Genomic DNA, 26,656 nt, shown 5'->3' with positions numbered 1-26,656 from the left:
AGAACTTGCGATCTTGGCTTAAATAGCAACGCTCATTTTGCCATATAGGCCAAGTGAAAATTTGTGTATGCAATAATTTCGCCAAAATCATTCTGAACCTAACGAAAAAAATATATTTCACTGTGTTTAGTACTAAATTACTGTAAACAAATCTAAAATATATTTAGTTGGGTTAGGCTAAAATAAATTGCGTTTGTTATAATAAGGTTAGGTAAGTTTTCTAAGTTCCTTTTGGTGCAAAATTATAAATTTTTACATCAATGTCAATGAAAAAAATATATCTTTAAACGTATGAGAGAAAATTTTAGAAAGGACTTAATTTTAAATGAGTTCTTGCTAACTGACCAGTTTTACATATTCGGCACGACATATATATATATATATATATATATATATATATATATATATATATATATATATATATATATATATATATATATATATATATGTACTCACCTAGTTGAGGTTGCAGGGGTCGAGTCCAAGCTCTTGGCCCCGCCTCTTCACTGGTCGCTGCTGGATCACTCTCCCTGAACCGCGAGCTTTATCATACCTCTGCTTAAAGCTGTGTATGGATCCTGCCTCCACTACATCGCTTCCCAAACTATTCCCCTTCCTGACTACTCTGTAGCTGAAGAAATACTTCCTAACATCCCTGTTATTCATCTGTTTCTTCAACTTCCAACTGTGTCCCCTTGTTGCTGTGTCCCATCTCTGGAACATCCTGTCTTTGTCCACCTTGTATGTATGTATGTATGTATATATAAAGAAAATCAAAGCACTCTGGCAGGTTAACAGCATGATTCCTGACCCAGGTGCAAGTGATAGTCTTTAACATTAACACACTGCAATAATTAACTATACCAGAGCAACATTAAGTGCTGTATAAGTACAAGATAATGTTAGGTTCCTCAGTTGAAATTACTGTTTATATTAATAATATTACATACAGCTGAGTATCAACAATATCTTCAGATTTAAACAAGTTGTGTCATTGTGGTGGTACAGGATGAGGCTGGCACCGCCGCTGAGTATGGCAGAGAGTGCCTGGCCCTGGCCACCTCAGCCGCCACCGCTGAGGACAAGTGACCTGCAGGAAGTCGACGATTATTTCACTTACCTCAAGACACCGCAGGCCAGGTGCCGGAAAGTAGTCATTATGGGTGGTCATCACACGTGTGGGGACGTAACTGACGACCTTGTGGATGGCAGCAAGGTAATCCTGAATTAATATTGTTTTCTGAGAAATTTGCAACTGATTCTTTTGCACTGTGCTTCTGTATTTCTTTTTCTAGGAACAAAAATAACGATTTCATTCCAAGATCTTCTCTTGCGAAAATATATGTGTGTTAATTATCGATCCAGTGAACCAACAATCTTGTCACAAGGACAAAACTATTTTGAAGGTTACTGTAACAGACGTAACATGAGGCACTCACAGTCACAGTGGTAATATTAATATGCGATCTTTGGTAAACACAAGAGGCACCGCTAGAGAATGCAGGTGTAATCTTAGTACCTGTTAATATGCTAAAAACTGAAATACGTTATAAAACGCTTCAAGTGGCGTTGTAGCATTGAAATATGCAACAAGATAACGTTTTTACTCATATTTCTTAGTTTTCTAATATACTGCATTATTTTAAAATCTCAGAATGCTATACAGGTAAAAAACCTCATTATGAACCTCATTCTTAGGCTGCAGATGTCTGCATCATCTGCAGCTTGAGAATGTGTTTCATTATGTGTGTGTGTGTGTACTCATCTATACGTGGTTGCAGGGGTCGATTCACAGCTCCTGTGTGAGTGTGTGTGTGTGTGTGTGTGTGTGTGTGTGTGTGTGTTTAGACTTAAGTACACCCTTGCAGTATCAGTTATTAGATCTTGAGGTGACGTAACTTTACCTGCTACAGGTAGTGTGTATGGACCCGCCCCTTGGTCTGCTGCCTATCAGAGACCCCACCACCTGCCTCACCCTCTCCTTTGGCATCCACTTCGACTCAACCTTCGACGTGGCCGTGTCGAAGTTCAACTGTGAGGTTCACATGTTCGACTTGCTCGACTACAGTCCCACCGAGCTGCTCAACACCTCTACACACGCTTACTTCCACCAGGTCAGTCGTCTTCTCTTCCTTTCTCACAAGTCGCTTAACAAAACTTCGTCTCCGTAGCTTTGGGTCTCTTTAATTTACTTTCTGACTGGTCTGAGAACATTCCACGATTAGCGGAGAAAGAGTCAAGTCTCTACCTTCCTTCGCAGTAAATGACCCACCCACATGAGTTTAACACTGCATAGAATTACAGCAGAACTTTATTTTAATTATTTATTAATGTAACCGCTATAAAAATAATAAGTCGCAATACTGTGTCTTGAATAAATCACTATTATCTCTCAATATATGGTGAAACTTTAGATGACTCGCTTCTTGATATTGGTCTAGAATAGACGGAAACTCTTTTAAAAATTTCCTCTCTAAACTTTAGTGTGAGTTAGTTGAGTTTTAAGAAGTAAAAAAATTATTTTGGCAGTTGGGTGTCTTCTTTTTTCCTTGAAATTTTAGTAAGTTTCTTCTTTCGGCAGTTGTTTCTGTAAAACAACTTCACTGTGCTGAGCAGGTTGGAATGAAAATTTAAGATTATGGTCAATATTGTGAAGAAATTTACGCGAGGCAAGAAGTTTGTGGAATAAAACTTGTGGATTACAGCGTCTTCCTGAAACCTATGATAGAAACCGCGAATACAATACTCCTGACACCTGGTGGTCAAGACTACACTCAGGGTCGTCATAGGAGCCACGAACACAACACACCTGACACCTGGTGGTCAAGACTACACTCAGGGTCGTCATAGGAGCCACGAACACAACACACCTGACACCTGGTGGTCAAGACTACACTCACAGGTCGTCTGCTTTAAACTACACTCAGGGTCGTCATAGGAGCCACGAACACAACACACCTGACACCTGGTGGTCAAGACTACACTCAGGGTCGTCATAGGAGCCACGAACACAACACACCTGACACCTGGTGGTCAACACTACACTCACAGGTCGTCTGCTTTAAAGACCCGTGCGGAAATAAACATCACATGAATTCTCACTGAGAAGTGTATTTCTCTTATCGTATATATGCTGAGGATTAGCTTTAATCCCTATTTTAGGAATCAAAGTATTCCTGTCTAGTGGTGAAGAAGGATATATACAACCTAGCGTAGTCGATGGGCTTTAAACCTAACCCCGTTATCATTCGCTGCTTGGCAGCCGTGCCGATAACACCGTCACCAGAGAGGTAGCGCGATATTATAATTGTTTGCCTCTGAGAGCTGCTTCTTCCACTAGAAAAGTTCTGATTGTAGCTTTGGATCTAAGTCAAATATCTTTCGTGCAACAAAATTCAGAAGCATCACTTGTAAGGATAGTTCAGGATATATACGGCGTGGACGACGAATATGTTCGCGGTATTGCGATTGTGAACCACCAGACGACTCCTTTGAAGGTGAATAACAACGCAGAATACTCTCGACTGGCGTCGTCTTATCAAGATATTCAAATGGATATCAACGGGTTGCAGAAAATAAAGGTAAAAGCTATATTTACAGAGTACACATGGATCCGTATCCGCGGATTACCTTTTCAAATTCAAATTCAAATTCAAAGTTTATTCTCCATAATGATTACAATGTTGAATTTACAGAATTTGGTTGTTGTGTGGTTTACATGTAGTTAAATAATGATTACAGAGTGTACCACTAGAACGCCTAGCATGGCTAGGCATTTCGGGCAGACTTAGTTTAATTCTTTATTTTAAAATATTACAAATTATGAGGTAAGTTGGTATTATGGCTAAGTGACTAAATACTAGTTTGTGAGTTTAGCAATGTGAATGCTTTTGTTTTGGCACAGTACATAGTTTCAGTATTGGAGTATCATAGGATTCATTATTTTAAGATTGAGATTAATATTTCTGTTTATGGTCAAATGGGTGAGTGTAAGTGTGAACCACCAGGTGGTATTCGTGTAGTTAGTTGATGGGGTTTATCAGGGAGATAAGATGTTTTCTAATGGTAGTTTTGAAGGTGATGAATGTGTCTGCAGTTCTAGAGTTCTCAGGTAGGGTGTTCCAGATTTTAGGGCCTTTGACATACATTGAATTTTTGTAAAGGTTTAGTCGGACACGGGGAATGTCGTAGAGATGTTTGTGTCTGGTGTTATGCCTGTGGGTTCTGTCACAACTATCAAGAAAGCGTTTTAGGTCAAGGTTGATATTGGAGTTTAAGGTCCTGTAGATGTAGATTGCACAGTAGTAAGTGTGGATGTACTGAACAGGGAGTAAGTTTAGATCTATGAAGAGTCGGGGGGGGGGTGTTGCCAGGGATGAGATTTAGTGATTATTCTTACTGAAGCTTTTTGTTGGGTTATTATTGGCTTTAGGTGTGTTGCTGCAGTTGATCCCCAAGCACAAATAGCATAGGTGAGGTATGGATAAATAAGTGATTGGTATAGTGTGAGAAGGGCATTTTGCGGCACGTAGTATCGTATCTTGGAGAGGATCCCAACTGTTTCGGATACTTTTTTGGTTATGTGTTGGATATGGGTGCTGAAATTCAGGTTGTTGTCAAGATATAGGCCTAGGAATTTGCCCTCATTATGTCTGGTAATTAGAGTGTTGTCGATCTTAATGTTAATTTGTGCATCTCCTGCTCTGCTACCAAAGATAATATAGTAGGTTTTGTAAGTGTTAAGCGTAAGTTTATTGGCTGTCATCCAAGTCGATATTTTGATCAGCTCCTCGTTAACAATGGTGTTGAGGGTGGCAAGATTAGGGTGAGAGATGACATAAGTCGTGTCGTCAGGTGTTGGGATACGTTTGGAAGATCATTGATGTATATGAGGAAGAGCAGGGGACCAAGGACACTTTCCTGCGGAACTCCAGTATCAAGTGGCCGTGTTGTTGATGCTGTGTCTTTAATGGTAACATACTGATACCTATTAGTAAGGTAAGATTTGAAATAAGCAAGCGCATGGCCTCTTATACCGTAATGGTCAAGTTTGTGGAGTAGGATGTCGTGGTCTACTGTGTCAAAAGCTTTTCTTAGGTCAATAAAAATTCCTAGTGGATATTCCTTATTTTCCAATGCTGTGTAAAGCAGATCTAGCATTTTTATGATTGCATCATTAGTGCTTTTATTTTTCCTAAATCCAAATTGGCAGGGGTTGAGTATGTTTTGTGCTGTTATAAATGAATATAGTCTCCTGTGCACGAGTTTCTCAAAGATTTTGGATAGCAATGGTAAGTTTGATATTGGCCTATAGTTGTTTAAGTCTGTAGGGTCACCACCTTTATGTATTGGTGTAACCCTTGCCATCTTGAGTAGTTTCGGGAAGGTGCTAGTTTCTAGTGACTTGTTAAAAAGTAATGAAATAGCATGCGAAAGGATATGGGCCGCTCGCTTGTACAGTAATAGTGGGACATTAGACAGATTCCCTGAGTTGTTTTTAAGTAACTTTATAATCTCGCAAATGAAGTGGATTGACGTGGTACTTTTAGGAAGTATGGTAAGATAGTTCCTTGACAATGTGAGTAGTCACGAATGCGCTTGGAATTTCACTATTCTTTCACAGTGGTTGTTTTGCATATTTTAAAATCACCTGTTTACTGTGATCTTATTGTATATATGTATATATAAATATATATAATATGTAAAACTGGTCAATTAGCAAGAACTCATTTAAAATTAAGTCCTTTCTAAAATTTTCTCTTATACGTATAAAGGTATATTTTTTTCATTAATATTGATGTACAAATTTATAATTTTGTACCAAAAGGAACTTAGAAAACTTACCTAACCTTATTATAGCAAGAACAATTTATTTTAGCCTAACCCAACTAAATATATTTTAGATTTGTTTACAATAATTTAATACTAAACAAACACAGTGAAATATATTTTTTTCGTTAGGTTCAGAATGATTTTGGCGAAATTATTGCATACATAAATTTTCACTTGTCCTATATGGCAAGATGAACGTTGCTATTTAAGCCAAGATCGCAAATTCTGCCTATTCGGCACGACATATATATATAAACCAAATATCGTAAACCAAGCGATGCAAGATGCAAAACAACCACGGGGGGAGTAGAATGATAGCTCTAGGCCTTTCGTGTTGTAATCAACACATCATCAGAAGCTTGGAAAATTGCAGAAAAGAAGAGGGTATCTAAGCAAATAACGTTCCCAGAGGACCGCCTTTACTGGAGTGAACGAGGAAGGGAGGGAGAAAGAAGAGGGTACCGGAAGACTGTCTTAAATGTGTCACACCGAGGAATTAGGGCCTAAAAATCTTTTTAATGCAGTTTCTGAAGGTTGAACCAGAGTTTGCCTCAGAATTATTGTGAGATGAATATATGTGGCTGGCTTTCTTGTTATTGCAGATGCCTCTCCTCCTTAATGAGTTCATTTTAATGAGCCTCGTTTCATTTACATGACTTTTAGAAGTCTCCTCTCTATATGGTACTGTTTTCTTTTGTTATTTAAATGGACACGTTGTCCCATGGAGGATATAATTGTCAGTGAGTTCTATATCACTGACAATTTATTTATATATTTAAAGTTATTGATGTCATAGCGGAATGTGACGGAATTTTTGATTATTGTCACATTAATTTCATTTAGGCGCTGTATAGTCCTTGTGGCTTAGCGCTTCTTTTTTGATTATAATAATAATAATAATTTCATTTAGGCTATTACAATGTCAATGCCTGTGGGATTTTTTCTAATGATATAATATTTCTCTTTCTGGCTATGGGCACTGTTGTGCCTGAGGGCACTTCTGATACTCACTTCTTTCTCCCTCCCTTCCTCGTTCACTCCAATAAAGACGGTCCTCTGGGAACGTTATTTGCTTAGATACCCTCCTCTTTTCTGCAATTTTCCAAGTTCCTGATGATGTGTTGATTACAACACGAAAGGCCTAGAGCTATCATTCTACTCCCTGCGTGGCTGTTTACACACACACACATACTCTCTCTCTCTCTCTCTCTCTGTATATATATATATATATATATATATATATATATATATATATATATATATATATATATATATATATATATATATGTATATATATATATATATATATATATATATATATATATATATATATATATCATTCTCACCTTCCATCCATCTTCCCTCTCCCCGGTCTTCTTTCTTTCTCTCTCTCTTCCCCTAGCCTCTCCCACACTCCCTTTCTCCTCCCTCCCTATACCCTCTTGTAACCCCCTAAAACTCTCCTTGATGCTGCCTGCCCCTCCCCCCCCAAATTCTTTCCCCCCTTCCCTACCTCCCTACCCCTCCCCCTACCAACAACACCCATCCTCAAAGAAACACCCACTCTGAAAATACATAAGCTTTGTTCTGTGGTACAATGGGTCAACCAAAAATAAGGCCGAGAACCAAGGGTCTGGCAGATGATGCTGGGAAGGATGATTGGGAGGTAGAGCTCAAAAAAAGGGAGGAAGACTGGGGAAGGAAGCTAGAAGAGCTTGGAAGAAGGATGGAGGAGATGATAGCTGCAGAGAGCAGAAATTGGAAGCAACATGCCATAGTAGCAGAAGCCAAGATGCAGCACTTAGAAAAGGAACTGAGAAATCTGCAACAGCCTAAAGAAAAAATAACAGTACAGACATAACATCAGGAACTTCTACATCAGACACAGACAAGAGGACTGGAGGGAGCAAGGAAGCTATACTGTACACAAAGATCTTGTCTGACCCACATGGGGCCAAGGCAAAGACAAGGAGCACACTAGGAACAAATGAGAGGTTGGGAGACATTGAAGAAGCTAGGATATATGCAGGGACTCTACCAGACTCCTGCAGGGGCCAGGAACAGCTGAGCAGGAAAGACAGACCAATGAGCAATGGGGCCTGAGCTAGGGAAGGGATTGAAGGAAGGAACACTCCAAGGGAAGGAACTAAAACACCTCAAAGGATGTAATGGGAGACACAGTGGGAGGAAGAAAGGGAGAGATCAGTTTTTGTCTATGGGCTCCAGGAAGCTGAAGGGGAAACCTATGATGAAAGAAAACAGGAGATAAAAGTGATTGAAGGTATCATGAAAGCAATAGGCGAGGGCGACATGACCCAGGTGGCAAATTTTCGGAGAATTGGGTGGTTCGCAAGAAGAAGGAAGCGGCCTCTCAAAGTAATTTTCAAGGCAGAATCAACTTGAACCATGATCCAGCAGGAGAAAGCACGGCTGAGAGACAAACTGGAATTCCAGAGTGTGTACCTTGATCGAGACAGAATGCAAGAGGAAAGGAGGATACTGAAAGAGAGAGTGCAAAAACGAAAAGAGGAATGGGAGGAAGTGACAAAGAAAAGCAGAATAACCCAGAAATGGGTGGAAGGGCAAACACACCCCCCAGAAACACTCGCAGAAGGACTCTAACCACAACAACCCCAAGGCAACTGAACAATCTAAGCCAACAATCATACACCAATCCCTCTGTCCCCACCCCCCACACCATGAACCCCAACCCTACAGCAACCCTTTATGGGAACTCTGCCTCCACCACAACCTCACATAGGCCCCCGCCAGGGCTCCTGATCTCCTAACCCCAATATCCTCCCAGGATCACAGTTTAGGAACAGAAGTTGAAGGTTTGGTATACGAATGTGGATGGAATAACGAGCAAACATGAGGAGTGGCATGAAAGAATCAATGAGAAGTCCCCAGACATCATAGCAGTCACACAAACAAAACTCACTGAGATAATAACAGATGCAATCTTCCCACCAGGATATCAGATCCTGAGGAAAGATAGAAGGTGCAGAGGGGTAGGAGGGGGTTACACTGCTCGTAAAACACCAATGGAAATTTAAGGAAATGGGAGGCATGGACGAGATTGGAGAAAGAGAATACATGGTAGGTACACTTCAGTCTGGGGAGCACAAGGCAGTCATTGCAGTGAACACGATACATCCTTGTATTATCATTCCCATCCATGACAGAGTACATCCTTGTGTTATCATGCCCATCCATGACAGGGTACATCCTTGTATTATCATGCCCATCCATAACAGGATACATCCTTGTATTATCATTCCCATCCATGACAGAGTACATCCTTGTGTTATCATGCCCATCCATGACAGGGTATATCCTTGTGTTATCATGCCCATCCATGACAGGGTATACCCTTGTGTTATCATGCCCATCCATGACAGGGTACATCCTTGTGTTATCATGCCCATCCATGACAGGGTATATCCTTGTGTTATCATGCCCATCCATGACAGGGTACATCCTTGTGTTATCATGCCCATCCATGACAGGGTATACCCTTGTGTTATCATGCCCATCCATGACAGGATACATCCTTGTGTTATCATGCCCATCCATGACAGGGTACATCCTTGTATTATCATTCCCATCCATGACAGGATACATCCTTGTATTATCATTCCCATCCATGACAGAGTACATCCTTGTGTTATCATGCCCATCCATGACAGGGTACATCCTTGTGTTATCATGCCCATCCATGACAGGGTACATCCTTGTATTATCATGCCCATCCATGACAGGATACATCCTTGTATTATCATGCCCATCCATGACAGGGTACATCCTTGTGTTATCATGCCCATCCATGACAGGGTACATCCTTGTATTATCATGCGCATCCATAACAGGATACATCCTTGTATTATCATTCCCATCCATGACATAGTACATCCTTGTGTTATCATGCCCATCCATGACATAGTACATCCTTGTATTATCATGCCCATCCATAACAGGATACATCCTTGTATTATCATGCCCATCCATGACAGGGTACATCCTTGTGTTATCATGCCCATCCATGACAGGGTACATCCTTGTATTATCATGCCCATCCATAACAGGATACATCCTTGTATTATCATGCCCATCCATGACAGGGTACATCCTTGTGTTATCATGCCCATCCATGACAGGGTACATCCTTGTGTTATCATGCCCATCCATAACAGGATACATCCTTGTATTATCATTCCCATCCATGACATAGTACATCCTTGTGTTATCATGCCCATCCATAACAGGATACATCCTTGCATTATCATTCCCATCCATGACATAGTACATCCTTGTGTTATCATGCCCATCCATGACAGGGTATATCCTTGTGTTATCATGCCCATCCATGACAGGGTATACCCTTGTGTTATCATGCCCATCCATGACAGGGTACATCCTTGTGTTATCATGCCCATCCATGACAGGGTATATCCTTGTGTTATCATGCCCATCCATGACAGGGTACATCCTTGTGTTATCATGCCCATCCATGACAGGGTATACCCTTGTGTTATCATGCCCATCCATGACAGGGTACATCCTTGTGTTATCATGCCCATCCATGACAGGGTACATCCTTGTGTTATCATGCCCATCCATGACAGGATACATCCTTGTATTATCATTCCCATCCATGACAGAGTACATCTTTGTGTTATCATGCCCATCCATGACAGGGTACATCCTTGTGCTATCATGCCCATCCATGACAGGGTATATCCTTGTGTTATCATTCCCATCCATGACAGGGTAAATCCTTGTGTTATCATGCCCGTCCATGACAGGGTACATCCTTGTATTATCATTCCCATCCATGACAGGATACATCCTTGTATTATCATTCCCATCCATGACAGAGTGCATCCTTGTGTTATCATGCCCATCCATGACATGGTACATCCTTGTGTTATCATGCCCATCCATGACAGGATACATTCTTGTATTATCATTCCCATCCATGACAGAGTACATCCTTGTGTTATCATGCCCATCCATGACAGGGTACATCCTTGTATTATCATTCCCATCCATGACAGGATACATCCTTGTATTATCATTCCAATCCATGACAGGATACATCCTTGTGTTATCATGCCCATCCATGACAGGGTACATCCTTGTGTTATCATGCCCATCCATGACAGGGTACATCCTTGTGTTATCATGCCCATCCATGACAGGGTACATCCTTGTGTTATCATGACCATCAATGACAGGGTACATCCTTGTGTTATCATGCCCATCCATGACATGGAACATTCTTGTGTTATCATGCCCATCCATGACAGGGTACATCCTTGTGTTATCATGCCCATCCATGACAGGGTACATCCTTGTGTTATCATGCCCATCCATGACAGGGTACATCCTTGTGTTATCATGCCCATCCATGACAGGGTACATCCTTGTGTTATCATTCCCATCCATGACAGGGTAAATCCTTGTGTTATCATGCCCGTCCATGACAGGGTACATCCTTGTATTATCATTCCCATCCATGACAGGGTACATCCTTGTGTTATCATGCCCATCCATGACAGGGTACATCCTTGTATTATCATTACCATCCATGACAGGGTACATCCTTGTGTTATCATTCCCGTCCATGGCAGGGTACATATTTGTGTTATCATGCTCATCCATGACAGGGTACATCCTTGTATTATCATTCCCGTCTATGGCAGGGTACATCCTTGTTTTATCATTCCCTTCCATGACAGGGTACATCCTTGTATTATCATTCCCATCCATGACAGGGTACATCCTTGTGTTATCATGCCCATCCATGACAGGATACTTCCTTGTGTTATCATGCCCATCCATGGCAGTACATCCTTGCATTATAATACCCATCCATGACAGGATACATCCTTGTGTTATCATACCCACCCATGACAGAGTACATTCTTGTGTTATACCCATCAATGACAGGGTACATTCTTGTGTTATCATACCCAACCATGACAGTACATCCTTGTGTTATCATACCCATCCATGGCAGAGTACATCCTTGTGTTATCATACCCATCCATGACAGTACATCCTTGAGTTATCATACACAACCATGACAGTACATCCTTGAGTTATCATACACATCCATGACAGTACATCCTTGAGTTATCATACACAACCATGACAGTACATCCTTGAGTTATCATACACAACCATGACAGTACATCCTTGAGTTATCATACACAACCATGACAGTACATCCTTGAGTTATCATACACATCCATGACAGTACATCCTTGAGTTATCATACACAACCATGACAGTACATCCTTGAGTTATCATACACAACCATGACAGTACATCCTTGAGTTATCATACACAACCATGACAGTACATCCTTGAGTTATCATACACATCCATGACAGTACATCCTTGAGTTATCATACACAACCATGACAGTACATCCTTGAGTTATCATACCCATCCATGACAGTACATCCTTGAGTTATCATACCCAACCATGACAGTACATCCTTGAGTTATCATACACATCCATGACAGTACATCCTTGAGTTATCATACACAACCATGACAGTACATCCTTGAGTTATCATACACAACCATGACAGTACATCCTTGAGTTATCATACACAACCATGACAGTACATCCTTGAGTTATCATACACAACCATGACAGTACATCCTTGAGTTATCATACCCATCCATGACAGTACATCCTTGAGTTATCATACCCATCCATGACAGTACATCCTTGAGTTATCATACACAACCATGACAGTACATCCTTGAGTTATCATACACAACCATGACAGTACATCCTTGAGTTATCATACACATCCATGACAGTACATCCTTGAGTTATCATACCCATCCATGACAGTACATCCTTGAGTTATCATACACAACCATGACAGTACATCCTTGAGTTATCATACACATCCATGACAGTACATCCTTGAGTTATCATACCCATCCATGACAGTACATCCTTGAGTTATCATACACAACCATGACAGTACATCCTTGAGTTATCATACACAACCATGACAGTACATCCTTGAGTTATCATACACAACCATGACAGTACATCCTTGAGTTATCATACACAACCATGACAGTACATCCTTGTGTTATCATACCCATCCATGACAGTACATCCTTGTGTTATCATACCCATCCATGGCAGAGTACATCCTTGTGTTATCATACCCATCCATGACAGTACATCCTTGAGTTATCATACCCATCCATGACAGTACATCCTTGAGTTATCATACACAACCAATGACAGATTCCTTGAAATCGAGTATATTTTTTCCACTGTTGTAGTTCATTCTTCTCTTTACTGAGAGTTATTCATTATTCATTATGTTGATCTGTATGGTCTTGAGGAGCGCGAAAACAGATGTACCATGAAAGTATTCTGTGACTGTAGGATGACACAGTGTGTGTAGGGTTACAGTTGGTACAACCACGTCACACAAGTGCTGCTTGTAAAATCATGCTGTCGTAATTGCCACGATGGGCCTGCTTACGTGCGTGGACCACGGCTCGAACCCCCTTTCATTCTTCTGTTTATTCTGTGACGGTCGTTCATTACGACTCATCTTGTGCCTTTGAAGAGGTATTGTTGTAGGCTAGGAGAAAAGAAAGACCCAGACAGAAAGATAATGCAACGAATATTCAATAGTTTTAGGTCCACCTTAGTAAACAAGAAGAATTAACATTTTAAATAATAATAATAATAATAATAATAATAATAATAATAATAATAATAATAATAATAATTATTATTATTATTATTATTATTATTATTATTATTATTATTATTATTATTATAACAGCGTAGTATAACACAATAGATGTATATGCAAAACAACCACTGTGAAAAAATAATGAACATCTAAAGCTTTCGTGATTTCTCACATTATCAAGGACATTATCACATATCCTTGATAATGTGAGAAATCACGGAACCTCTTGGATGTTCACTATTTTTTCAAAGTGGTTGTTTTGTATATTGTGATGCCACATGTTTTACTGTGATCATCTTGCTGTAGATGTCTACATTAATTTCAATCAAGGGTAAACTGGTTCTTCACTAGAAAATACTTGTGTGTGGCCTTAGAAGCCAGACAGTAAAGTACACTGGGAGGTAAACCTGTGGTTGACGCTGGTGTGTTGCTCCACTACTGATCGAGAAGGTAAACTCAGCATAAACTCATCTATATTCACGCAGTTCATGGTAGCAACTCCAGTTTGACGGAGGAGAAGTACTTTTAATAACAATAACTTTGTGTTGAACTGGAGCGCAGGTGGGGCTGTCTGACGCCAGGAGACAACACATTTACCTCAACATACACCAGGAGGTCCCCATGGATACTCTTACTGGCATCATCCTCAATAACAGTCTCATCGCTCGTCCAGTCAACATCCTCAAGGTAAGTTAGAGACATGTGACCAGAGTAAGCCTTTTATTTAGTTTTGCTGTCGAAGGAGCTTTGTTAAGTGCTTGACCAAGATCCACCCAGAGCAAAACTTGGTTTATCTTATTCCTAGTATATCTCCTTTTGTTGTAATTGCTTTTCACATAGTTGAGTTACTTAGCTGTTTTAACTTTTAATGTTTAAATGATAAGATATTACAAAAAAAAACAATGGAAATAAGTCGCTTCGTCTGACTTTCTTGGTTATCCAAGGCAATCTACATATATGCTGCTGTGTATAATAATTTATGTAACTGTATTTATGTGTACCTATACCTGAATAAACTAACATATTTTGCCAGCTTGTGCCATAGTTAAGGACAAATCCTGCAGTTAAACTCTTCCTCATTCCCAGTGTCACACTGTTAGTTCATTTATTATCTATAAGTCGTAGAAATAATTACTGTTTTATGTCAAGCTTTAAAAAAAATTAAAGTTAACAGCTGTGCCACAATTGTCTACTAGGAAAGAAAGTCGACTTTCCAAACATAAAGTCAAGAATGTGGAAGGTGTAGTAAAGACGGAACAGCTTAGTGGTGAGTGAAAGCAGAAGACACAAGTTGTCTATCAACACGGGTGATGCACCACACACCCGCAAACAAAACAATAAAACAAAAAATAAAATTGTCAGACAACTGAGGAAGAAGCAAGATGAATACAAATGAGAGTAATAAAAACCAACAACAGTTAAACTTCTTAACGGGAGGATCATTTCCATCATAAATATTTAAGGTGTCTGTTGGGGCCGAACTAAAAAAAACAAAAGAGATGATATTTATATATAAACATGAGCTGCAGCAATGTGTATATATACAAACAGTGTATTGATAATATACCATGTTGATAATAAGTGGTAGATTACTGAGCAGTGTGACACTTCTTAAGAACATTTTCCTTGATGTTAATACTGAAAGCTCTTTAGATTACCTCAAATTTTCTGATGTTCTGGAACTTTCGTGCCCGGTGGCCTGGTGGCTAAAGCTCCCGCTTCACACACGGAGGGCCCGGGTTCGATTCCCGGCGGGTGGAAACATTTCGACACGTTTCCTTACACCTGTTGTCCTGTTCACCTAGCAGCAAATAGGTACCTGGGTGTTAGTCGACTGGTGTGGGTCGCATCCTGGGGGACAAGATTAAGGACCCCAATGGAAATAAGTTAGACAGTCCTCGATGACGCACTGACTTTCTTGGGTTATCCTGGGTGGCTAACCCTCCGGGGTTAAAAATCCGAACGAAATCTTATCTTATCTTATACAGACAAGGATATCCGGTTTTATAGCAGTTTTAAATTATATTCCTTTCATATTGTTTATGGAATTTCCCTTAAAAAGCTTGAAGAGTTTATATGAGCCAAGTGATCACAGGTGTCAACAGATGAAGGTTATCTAACCTGAGTGTCTCTTGTCAGGTGGATATTGAAGATGACGAGTGGCGGGTCTTCCAGTCATTGTCCCAAGACCCCATCATGGATATAATTGGCCAGGTCAGAACATTCACTCTACCTTCTAAACTTAAACATGACACCATTTCAATATATAAATATATATATATATATATATATATATATATATATATATATATATATATATATATATATATATATATATATATATATATACACATACTTACGCAATGACCGAGTCTCGAACCCTCGAGCTTTAACCCCACGCAGGTAGCCTCACCTAATTATGGTTGCAGGGGCCGAGTCATAGCTCCTGGTCCCACCTCTTCACTGGTCTCTACTGGGTCACTTCCTGCTCTGTGAGCTTTATCATACCTCTTCTTAAAGCTGTGTATGCATCTTGCCTCCACCACCTCACTTTTCAGACTATTCCACTGCCTAACATCTCTATGACTGAAGAAATACTTCCTAACATCTCTGTAACTCATCTGAGTCTTCAACTTCCAATTGTGAACCCTTGTTGTAGTGTCCCATCTCTGGAACATATTATCTCAGTTCACCTTGTCGATTCCTCTCAGTGTTTTATATGTTGTTATGTTCCCCCTGTCCCTCCTGTCCTCCAGCGTCGTCAGGTCAATTTCCCTTAACCTCTCCTCGTAGGACATGCACCTTAGCTCCGGGACTAGTCTCGTTGCAAACTTTTGCACTTTCTCTAATTTCGTCCCGCGTCTGGCCAGGTGTGGGCTCCAAACTGGTGCTGCATACTCCAATATAGGCCTGACGTATACGGTGCACAGAATCCTGAACGACTCTTTACTGAGATTTCGGAAAGCTATTCTTAGGTAAAATTCGAGACGCCTTAATTCACTGAACCATCAATGTCACATACAACAGGCGCCTAGTAGCACTAGACGTCACTCATGTTGCGGACACATACGTGGCTGTGGCAATCTAAGGACTGATTTTATTCTCCTTTCGTTTAGAATACCAGTTACACAAGCAGTTTACATATTAATGTATCCACGACCAAGTGGCTTTAAGCAAATATCAACTGCACTGACCGAGACTCGAATCCTCGAGCTTAAACACACCACCCGTCGTCTAGTGCTACTAGGTGCCTGTTGTATGTGACACTGATGGTTCACTGGATTAGGGCGTCTCGAATTTTAACAGGCTATCAGGGTTGCACATTAAAGTTCGAGGGTTCGAGTCTCGACCAGTGCAGTTGTTATTTGCTTCAAACCACTCCGTCGTGGATGTATTAATACATACACTTATTTACTTATTATGTAAGAGGAAAGACTTTTCTTCCTATAAGGTCAGTGTTTAGGTATCATCGTCATGGTCGCGAAAAAGTACTTATTTACCAAACATCATAAATTTTACAAAACAATAGAATTAAAAATAAAAGGTGGCGATGAGAGTGCTGCCTGAGGTGCTGCACTCATCACACGGGTGCTGCACTCATCACATGGGTGCTGCACTCATCACATGGGTGCTGCACTCATCACATGGGTGCTGCACTCATCACATGGGTGCTGCACTCATCACATGGGTGCTGCACTCATCACACGGGTGCTGCACTCATCACATGGGTGCTGCACTCATCACATGGGTGCTGCACTCATTACATGGGTGCTGCACTCATCACACGGGTGCTGCACTCATCACACGGGCGCTGCACTCATCACATGGGTGCTGCACTCATCACATGGGTGCTGCACTCATCACATGGGTGCTGCACTCATTACACGGGTGCTGCACTCATTATACGGGTGCTGCACTCATTATACGGGTGCTGCACTCATTACACGGGTGCTACACTCATTACACGGGTGCTCATCACACGGGTGCACTCATCACATCACACGGGTGCTGCACTCATTACACGGGTGCTGCACTCATTACACGGGTGCTGCACTCATCACACGGGTGCTGCACTCATCACACGGGTGCTGCACTCATCACACGGGTGCTGCACTCATTACACGGGTGCTGCACTCATCACACGGGTGCTGCACTCATTACACGGGTGCTGCACTCATTACACGGGTGCTGCACTCATTACACGGGTGCTGCACTCATTACACGGGTGCTGCACTCATTACACGGGTGCTGCACTCATTACACGGGTGCTGCACTCATCACACGGGTGCTGCACTCATCACACGGGTGCTGCACTCATTACACGGGTGCTGCACTCATTACACGGGTGCTGCACTCATCACACGGGTGCTGCACTCATTACACGGGTGCTGCACTCATTACACAGGTGCTGCACTCATCACACGGGTGCTGCACTCATCACACGGGTGCTGCACTCATTACACGGGTGCTGCACTCATCACACGGGTGCTGCACTCATCACACGGGTGCTGCACTCATTACACGGGTGCTGCACTCATCACACGGGTGCTGCACTCATCACACGGGTGCTGCACTCATTACACGGGTGCTGCACTCATTACACGGGTGCTGCACTCATTACACGGGTGCTGCACTCATTACACGGGTGCTGCACTCATCACACGGGTGCTGCACTCATCACACGGGTGCTGCACTCATTACACGGGTGCTGCACTCATCACACGGGTGCTGCACTCATCACACGGGTGCTGCACTCATCACACGCGTGCTGCACGGGTGCTGCACTCATCACACGGGTGCTGCACTCATCACACGGGTGCTGCACTCATTACACGGGTGCTGCACTCATCACACGGGTGCTGTACTCATTACACGCGTGCTGCACTCATCACAGGAGTGCTGCACTCATCACACGGGTGCTGCACTCATCACACGGGTGCTGCACTCATTACACGGGTGCTGCACTCATCACACGGGTGCTGCACTCATTACACGGGTGCTCCACTCATCTTACGGGTGCTGCACTCATCACACGGGTGCTGCACTCATCACACGGGTGCTGCTCTCATTACACGGGTGCTGCACTCATCACACGGGTGCTGCACTCATCACACGGGTGCTGCACTCATCACACGGGTGCTGCACTCATCACACGGGTGCTGCACTCATTACACGGGTGCTGCACTCATCACACGGGTGCTGCACTCATCACACGGGTGCTGCACTCATCACACGGGTGCTGCACTCATTACACGGGTGCTGCACTCATCACACGGGTGCTGCACTCATTACACGGGTGCTGCACTCATCACACGGGTGCTGCACTCATTACACGGGTGCTGCACTCATCACACGGGTGCTGCACTCATTACACGGGTGCTGCACTCATCACACGGGTGCTGCACTCATCACACGGGTGCTGCACTCATTACACGGGTGCTGCACTCATCACACGGGTGCTGCACTCATTACACGGGTGCTGCACTCATTACACGGGTGCTGCACTCATTACACGGGTGCTGCACTCATTACACGGGTGCTGCACTCATTACACGGGTGCTGCACTCATCACACGGGTGCTGCACTCATTACACGGGTGCTGCACTCATTACACGGGTGCTGCACTCATTTCATGGGTGCTGCACTCATCACACAAATGCTGCACTCATCACACGGGTGCTGCACTCATCACACGGGTGCTGCACTCATCACACGGGTGCTGCACTCATCACACGGGTGCTGCACTCATCACACGGGTGCTGCACTCATCACACGGGTGCTGCACTCATCACACGGGTGCTGCACTCATTACACGGGTGCTGCACTCATTACACGGGTGCTGCACTCATCACACGGGTGCTGCACTCATCACACGGGTGCTGCACTCATCACACGGGTGCTGCACTCATCACACGGGTGCTGCACTCATTACACGGGTGCTGCACTCATCACACGGGTGCTGCACTCATTACACGGGTGCTGCACTCATTACACGGGTGCTGCACTCATCACACGGGTGCTGCACTCATCACACGGGTGCTGCACTCATCACACGGGTGCTGTACTCATTGGGTGCTGTACATTACACGGGTGCACTCACACGGGTGCTGCACACGGGTTCTGTACTCATCACACGAGTGCTGCACTCATCACACGGGTGCTGCACTCATCACACGGGTGCTGCACTCATCACACGGGTGCTGCACTCATCACACGGGTGCTGCACTCATCACACGGGTGCTGCACTCATTACACAAGTGCTGCACTCATCACACGGGTGCTGCACTCATCACACGGGTGCTGCACTCATTACACGGGTGCTGCACTCATCACACGGGTGCTGCACTCATCACACGGGTGCTGCACTCATTACACGGGTGCTGCACTCATCACACGGGTGCTGCACTCATTACACGGGTGCTGCACTCATCACACGGGTGCTGCACTCATCACACGGGTGCTGCACTCATCAGACGGGTGCTGCACTCATCACACTCATCACACTCATCTCATGGTGCTGCACTCATTACACGGGTGCTGCACTCATTACACGGGTGCTGCACTCATCACACGGGTGCTGCACTCATCACACGGGTGCTGCACTCATCACACGGGTTCTGCACTCATCACACGGGTGCTGCACTCATCACACGGGTGCTGCACTCATCACACGGGTGCTGCACTCATTACACGGGTGCTGCACTCATCACACGGGTGCTGCACTCATCACACGGGTGCTGCACTCATCACACGGGTGCTGCACTCATCACACGGGTGCTGCACTCATCACACGGGTGCTGCACTCATCACACGGGTGCTGCACTCATCACACGGGTGCTGCACTCATCACACGGGTGCTGCACTCATCACACGGGTGCTGCACTCATCACACGGGTGCTGCACTCATCACACGGGTGCTGCACTCATCACACGGGTGCTGCACTCATTACACGGGTGCTGCACTCATCACACGGGTGCTGCACTCATTACACGGGTGCTGCACTCATTACACGGGTGCTTCACTCATCACACGGGTGCTACACTCATCACACGGGTGCTGCACTCATTACACGGGTACTGCACTCATTACACGAGTGCTGCACTCATCACACGGGTGCTGCACTCATCACGCGGGTGCTGCACTTATCACACGGATGCTGCACTCATCACACGGGTGCTTCACTCATTACACGGGTGCTGCACTCATTACACGGGTGCTGCACTCATCACACTGGTGCTGCACTCATCACACGGGTGCTGCACTCATCACACGGGTGCTGCACTCATCACACGCGTGCTGCAATGCTGCACTCATCACACGGGTGCTGCACTCACCACACGGGTGCTGCACTCATCACACGGGTGCTGCACTCATCACACGGGTGCTGCACTCATCACACGGGTGCTGCACTCATCACACGGGTGCTGCACTCATCACACGGGTGCTGCACTCATCACACGGGTGCAGGACTTATTACACGGGTGCAGCACTCACCACACGGGTGCTGCCCTCATGACACGTGTGCTGCACTCATTAAACGGGTGCTGCGCTCATCACACGGGTGCTGAACTCATTGCATGGGTGCTGTACTCATCACACTGGTGCTGCACTCATCACACGGGTGCTGTACTCATCACACGGGTGCTACACTTATCATACGGGTGCTGCACTCATTACACGGGTGCTGCACACATTACACGGGTGTTGTACTCATTACACGGGTGATTCACTCATCACACGGGTGTTGCACTCATCACACGGGTGCTGCACTCATTACACGGGTGCTTCACTCATCACATGGGTGCTGCACTCATTACACGGGTGCTGCACTCATTACACGGGTGCTGCACTCATTACACGCGTACTGCACTCATTACACGGGTGCTGCACTCATCACACGGGTGCTGTACTCACTACATTTGTGCTGCACTCATCACACGGGTGCTGCACTCATTACACGGGTGCTGCACTCATCACACGGGTGCTGCACTCATCACACGGGTGCTGCACTCATCACACGGGTGCTGCACTCATCACACGGGTGCTGCACTCATTACACGGGTGCTGCACTCATCACACGGGTGCTGCACTCATCACACGGGTGCTGCACTCATTACACGGGTGCTGCACTCATTACACGGGTGCTTCGCTCATTATAAGGGTGCTGCACTCATCACACGGGTGCTGTACTCATTACATTGGTGCTGTACTCATTACACGGGTGGTGCGCTCATCACACGGGTGCTGTAGTCATTTCACGGGTGTTGCACTCATCACACGGGTGCTACACTTATCATACGGGTGCTACACTTATCATACGGGTGCTGCACTCATTACACGGGTGCTGCACTCATCACACGGGTGCTGCACTCATTACACGGGTGCTGCACTCATCACACGGGTGCTGTACTCATTACACGGGTGCTGCACTCATCACACGGGTGCTGTACTCATCACACGGGTGCTGCACTCATTACACGGGTGCTTCACTCATCACACGGGTGCTGCACTCATTACACGGGTGCTGCACTCATTACACGGGTGCTGCACTCATCACACGGGAGCTGCACTCATCACACGGGTGCTGCACTCATCACACGGGTGCTGCACTCATCACACGGGTGCTGCACTCATTACACGGGTGCTGCACTCATCACACGGGAGCTGCGCTCATCACACGGGTGCTGCACTCATCACACGGGTGCTGCACTCATCACACGGGTGTTGCACTTATTACACGGGTGCTGCACTCACCACACGGGTGCTGCACTCATCACACATGTGCTGCACTCATTACACGGGTGCTTCGCTCATTACAAGGGTGCTGCACTCATCACACGGGTGCTGTACTCATTACATGGGTGCTGTACTCATTACACGGGTGTTGCGCTCATCACACGGGTGCTGTAGTCATTACACGGGTGTTGCACTCATCACAAGAGTGCTGCACTCATTACACGGGTGCTGTACACATTACACGGGTGTTGTACTCATTACACGGATGATTCGCTCATCACACGGGTGTTGCACTCATCACACTGGTGTTGCACTCATTACACGGGTGCTTCACTCATCACATGGGTGGTGCACTCATTACACGGGTGCTGCACTCATCACACGGGTGCTGCACATATTACACGGGTGCTGCACTCATCACACGGGTGCTGTACTCTCTACATTTGTGCTGCACTCATCACAAGGGTGCTGCACTCATTACATGGGTGCTGCACTCATCACACGGGTGCTGCACTCATTACACGGGTGCTTAACTCATCACACGGGTGCTGCACTCATTACACAGGTGCTTCACTCATCACACGGGTGCTGCACTCATTACACGGGTGCTGCACTCATTACACGGGTGCTGCACTCATCACACGGGTGCTGCACTCATTACACGGGTGCTGCACTCATCACACGGGTGCTGTACTCATTGCATGGGTGCTGTACTCATCACACGAGTGCTGCACTCATTACACGGGTTCTGCACTCATCACACCGGCGCTGTACTCATTACACGGGTGCTGTACTCATCACACGGGCGCTGCACTCATCACACGGGTGCTGTACTCATTACACGGGTGCTGTACACATCACACGGGTGCTGCACTCATCACACGGGAGTGGAAATCAACACACGGGTGCTGTACTCATCACACGGGTGCTGCACTCATCACACGGGTGCTGCACTCATCACACGGGTGCTGCACTCATCACACGGGTGCTGCACTCATCACACTGGTGCTGCACTCATCACACGGGTGCTGCACTCATCACACGGGTGCTGCACTCATCACACAGGTGCTGCACTCATCACACGGGTCCTTCACTCATCGCACGGGTGCTGCACTCATCACACGGGTGCTGCACTCATGCTGCACTCATTACACGGGTGCTGCACTCATCACACTGGGGTGCTGGGTGCTGCACTCATTACACGGGTGCTGGGGTGCTGCACTCATCACACGGGTGCTGCACTGCATTGCTGTACTCATTACACGGGTGCTGCACTCATCACAGGGGTGCTGCACTCATCACAAGGGTTCTGCACTCATCACACGGGTGCTGCACTCATTACACGGGTGCTGCACTCATCACACGGGTGCTGCACTCATCACACGGGTGCTGCACTCATCACACGGGTGCTGCACTCATCACACGGGTGCTGCACTCATCACACGGGTGCTGCACTCATCACACGGGTGCTGCACTCATCACACGGGTGCTGCACTCACCACACGGGTGCTGCTGCACTAATCACACGGGAGCTACACTCATCACACGGGTGCTGCACTCATCAGACGGGTGCTGCACTCATCACACGGGTGCTGTACTTATTACACGGGTGCTGCACTCATCACACGGGTGCTGCACTCATCACAGGTGTGCTGCACTCATCACACGGGTGCTGAACTCATTGCATGGGTGCTGTACTCATCACACTGGTGCTGCACTCATCACACGGGTGCTGCACTCATCACACGGGTGCTGTACTCATCACACGGGTGCTGCACTCATCACACGGGTGCTGTACTCATAACACGGGTGCTGAACTCATTAAACGGGTGCTGCGCTCATCACATGGGTGCTGAACTCATTGCATGGGTGCTGTACTCATTACACGGGTGCTGCACTCATCACACGGGTGCTGCACTCATCACACGGGTGCTGCACTCATCACAAGGGTGCTGCACTCATCACAAGGGTGCTGCACTCATCACACGGGTGCTGCACTCATAACACGGGTGCTGCACTCATCTGCACTCATCGGGTGCTGCACTCATCACACGGGTGCTGCACTCATCACACGGGTGCTGCACTCATCACACGGGTGCTGCACTCATCACACGGGTGCTGCACTCATCACACGGGTGCTGCACTCATTACACGGGTGCTGCACTCATCACACGGGTGCTGCACTCATCACACGGGTGCTGCACTCATTACACGGGTGCTGCACTCATCACACGGGTGCTGCACTCATTATTACACGGGTGCGGCACTCATCACACGGGTGCTGCACTCATTACACAGGCACTGCACTCATTACACAGGTGCTGCACTCATCACACGGGTGCTGCACTCATTACACGGGTGCTACACTCATCACACGGGTGCTGTACTCATTACATGGGTGCTGTACTCATCACGGGTGCACTCATTACACGGGTGCTCCACTCATCACATGGGTGCTGCACTCATCACACGGGTGCTGCACTCATCACACAGGTGCTGCACTCATCACACGGGTGCTGCACTCATCACACGGGTGCTGCACTCATCACACGGGTGCTGCACTCATTACACGGGTGCTGCACTCATCACACACTCATTACACGGGTGCTGCTCATCACTCATGACAAGGGTGATGCACTCATCACACGGGTGCTGCACTCATCACACTGGGTGCTGCACTCATCACACGGGTGCTGCACTCATCTACATCGGGTGCTGCACTCATCACACGGGTGCTGCACTCATCACACGGGTGCTGCACTCATCACACGGGTGCTGCACTCATCACACGGGTGCTGCAATCATCACACGGGTGCTGCACTCATTACACGGGAACTGCACTCATCAAACGGGTGCTGCACTCATCACACGGGTGCTGCACTCATCTCACGAGTGCTGCACTCATCACACGGGTGCTGCATCACACGGGTGCTGCACTCATCACACGGGTGCTGCACTCATCACACGGGTGCTGCACTCATCACACGGGTGCTGCACTCATTACACGGGTGCTGCACTCATCACACGGGTGCTGCACTCATCACACGGGTGCTGCACTCATCACACGGGTGCTGCACTCATCACACGGGTGCTGCACTCATCACACGGGTGCTGCACTCATCACACGGGTGCTGCACTCATCACACGGGTGCTGCACTCATCACACGGGTGCTGCACTCATCACACGGGTGCTGCACTCATCACACGGGTGCTGCACTCATCACACGGGTGCTGCACTCATCTGCACATTACGGGTGCTGCACTCATCACACGGGTGCTGCACTCATCACACACTCATTACACGGGTGCTGCCCTCATTACACGGGTGCTGCACTCATCACACGGGTGCTGCACGCATCACACGGGCTGCACTCATCACACTGCTGCACTCATTACACACTCATTACACGGGTGCTGCACTCATCACACGGGTGCTGCACACGGGTGCATCACACACGGGTGCTGCACTGATCACACGGGTGCTGCACTCATCACACGGGTGCTGCACTTATCACACGGGTGCCGCACTCATCACACGGGTGCTGCACTCATCACACGGGTGCTGCACTCATCACACATGCTGCACTCATTACACGGGTGCACACATCACACGGGTACTGCAATCATCACACGGGTGCTGCACTCATCACACGGGTGCTGCACTCATTACATGGGTGCTGCACTCATCACACGGGTGCTGCACTCATCACACGTGTGCTGCACTCATCACACGGGTGCTGCACTCATCACACGGGTGCTGCACTCATCACACGGGTGCTGCACTCATCACACGGGTGCTGCACTCATCACACGGGTGCTGCACTCATCACACGGGTGCTGCACTCATCACACGGGTGCTGCACTCATCACACGGGTGCTGCACTCATCACACGGGTGCTGCACTCATCACACGGGTGCTGCACTCATCACACGGGTGCTGCACTCATCACACGGGTGCTGCACTCATCACACGGGTGCTGCACTCATCACACGGGTGCTGCACTCATCACACGGGTGCTGCACTCATCACACGGGTGCTGCACTCATCACACGGGTGCTGCACTCATCACACGGGTGCTGCACTCATCACACGGGTGCTGCACTCATCACACGGGTGCTGCACTCATCTGCTGCACTCATCACACGGGTGCTGCATGCTGCACTCACACACACGGGTGGCACTGCTGCACTCATCACACGGGTGCTGCACTCATCACACGGGTGCTGCACTCATCACACGGGTGCTGCACTCATCACACGGGTGCTGCACTCATCACACGGGTGCTGCACTCATCACACGGGTGCTGCACTCATCACACGGGTGCTGCACTCATCACAC

General features: G+C 46.1%; 1 protein-coding gene across 1 annotated transcript in view; it reads left to right on the top strand.

Moving 5' to 3' along the window:
* Window positions 1-1,009: 1,009 nt before the first annotated feature.
* Window positions 1,010-26,656, top strand: part of LOC128685282 (probable methyltransferase-like protein 24) — a 44,626-nt gene continuing 18,979 nt past the window's right edge. Inside the window, exons 1-4 of the mRNA XM_070082744.1 lie at window positions 1,010-1,216; window positions 1,914-2,114; window positions 14,142-14,267; window positions 15,720-15,794. Of these exons, the coding sequence (XP_069938845.1) occupies window positions 1,010-1,216; window positions 1,914-2,114; window positions 14,142-14,267; window positions 15,720-15,794 (609 nt within the window). The remainder of the gene's footprint in view (window positions 1,217-1,913; window positions 2,115-14,141; window positions 14,268-15,719; window positions 15,795-26,656) is intronic.

The sequence above is a fragment of the Cherax quadricarinatus genome, chromosome 8 (assembly GCF_038502225.1).
Source record: "Cherax quadricarinatus isolate ZL_2023a chromosome 8, ASM3850222v1, whole genome shotgun sequence".
In the NCBI taxonomy this organism is placed as follows: domain Eukaryota; kingdom Metazoa; phylum Arthropoda; class Malacostraca; order Decapoda; family Parastacidae; genus Cherax; species Cherax quadricarinatus.
This window is presented reverse-complemented; position numbering and strand designations above follow the sequence as displayed.